We start from the raw sequence: 1,920 nt of genomic DNA, 5'->3' as shown, positions 1-1,920 counted from the left end.
ATAATTGATTCTTTTGGTAAATTGTATAATCACTTATTATATATTTTTATATTTTTTCCATAATAATTGCGGATCAAAATCTTATCCCAATTGCTTTCAACCAAAATATTTCTAAAATTTTTCATGACCATAATAATAAAAAAAAATCTTTTTAACCAAAATATTTTATAATACATAATGATCAAATTCCTTCGAATCCACCTCATCAAATCCCTTTCTACAATTTGGTACGTAATTGGTCAAAGCCGACCGCACTTCTTGCATTCATCAACAAATAAATAAAATTTACCTACACACATTCAACCAAAAAATAAAAATAAATAATAAATAATAAATAAGAACAAGTTGCCCTTACGTGCTTCAGTGTGGAACCGGTATTCAAGGATTTGCATAGGGAAGCAACTTTTTTGCCCTTTCTGTCTCTCCAAGCTGGCAGCTGCTCTTATAAATCAATCGAAGGAGAACCACTTTCTCCAAAAAAATCAGAAGCGAAATAGAAACAAGCGAAAGCTACATGCGAATCAGAGATAGTGTTCGTAAGCATGGATCACATTTGTCCTGGCGATGGGCTCAACATTGAGGTCTGCATTCATGGAGAGAAAGCTATTAAAGGGGTTTTTCGGCAAAGGGTGAGGTGGGGATTAGAGAGCGAGACAATAAAACTTCTGCTGGAGATCAAGATATGTGTAGCGACAGATCAAATAGATTTTATCCTCAGCTAACATCAATATTAGAGGGCGATGACGAGGATGATGACGACGACGAGCCAGATGGTGCTTTCACCTTTTCTGGTTCGACTAGTTCTGATAATGTCCTGTATGAGGTGAAATTGGAGCTCTATGATAAAGTAAATGCAGAGGCAAGAAAACTAAACACGGGCGTTAGAAGCATCTTCTGTGTTATCGAAAAAGCAGAGAAAGGGTGGTGGAAGAAGCTACTGCGCAGTGATGTAAAGCTACCTCACTACATTAAAGTTGACTGGGATAAATGGGCGGAGGAAGATGAAGATGATGACTTTGGAGGGATGGACTTTTCGAAATTTGGTAATATGGGTGGAATGGATGGTGATGACGATCTTGACGTTAGTGATGATGAAGAGGCCGAAACTACAAAGACTGAAGATGGCACTGAAGCCCTAGATGTGGAGAAAAAGGTTGAAGAAGTTTCAGAGATCAAAGAAGAAACAGAAAAAGCTCCAAGCACCTGAAATCCTCAAGAACACTCTGTTGTGCCCTCCATTGATCTCTCATTACTGTGGTCCAGATATTAATACAGACAATTTTTCAGCTTTTGCCTTATTATTTCCTTTAAGAGTTCTATTTTTTTTTAAAAAAAAAGGATCAAATGATTCAGACTGTGCCAAAAACATAGGGAAATATGGCCTAGACTTAGAGGTGATCTAAGGGTTTATTTGGGCTGTAAAGGCTGAAATTTGGGTAGCATATTTAGGAGTTGGGTTATTTGTTTATAGAACCTCTTTGAAGTAATTATTAAGATTGTGATTATCATGAGAGAATTTGTAATATTTTATTTCTTATAATGTTGAATTTTTTTATTTAAAAGAGGTTGATCCTATTTTTATATATTTGCTTATGAAATTGATTCAAATGCCTTTTAATTTTTATCAAAAGTTTTTTTTAAATTAGTACTATAATGTCTTCATATTTACTTTTCATTTTCCATCCAACTTAATTTATTAATTTTTCGAATATTTGTTGCAAGCTAAATGAAATCATAAAATATGTGTAAATATATGTTTTTCTTTATACATAATTAATTTATGTTCAAGTATTGATGATCAAATAGAAATTCATTTAATTTTTTGACGTGATTAAAGGAAATTTAAAGAATAACTGAACTTTAATTAAATTTGTTACAACTACATGTATGCATTGTTAGAAAGCTGCTTTAGAAAGTAGC

At 33.3% G+C, this 1,920-nt stretch overlaps 1 protein-coding gene across 1 annotated transcript; it reads left to right on the top strand.

The window, feature by feature from the left end:
- Positions 1–682: 682 nt before the first annotated feature.
- On the top strand, positions 683–1,207 carry LOC110114192 (uncharacterized protein OsI_027940-like). Its single transcript, XM_020846987.1, has one exon. The coding sequence runs from the start codon at positions 683–685 to the stop codon at positions 1,205–1,207; it is 525 nt and encodes a 174-aa protein (XP_020702646.1).
- Positions 1,208–1,920: the final 713 nt, after the last annotated feature.

Source organism: Dendrobium catenatum, unplaced genomic scaffold (assembly GCF_001605985.2).
Source record: "Dendrobium catenatum unplaced genomic scaffold, ASM160598v2 fragScaff_scaffold_986, whole genome shotgun sequence".
NCBI classification, from domain to species: Eukaryota; Viridiplantae; Streptophyta; class Magnoliopsida; order Asparagales; family Orchidaceae; genus Dendrobium; species Dendrobium catenatum.
This window is presented reverse-complemented; position numbering and strand designations above follow the sequence as displayed.

Bases quoted from the DNA above. Each gene is read 5' to 3' on its own strand.
- LOC110114192 (XM_020846987.1), top strand. From the start codon at position 683: ATGTGTAGCGACAGATCAAATAGATTTTATCCTCAGCTAACATCAATA.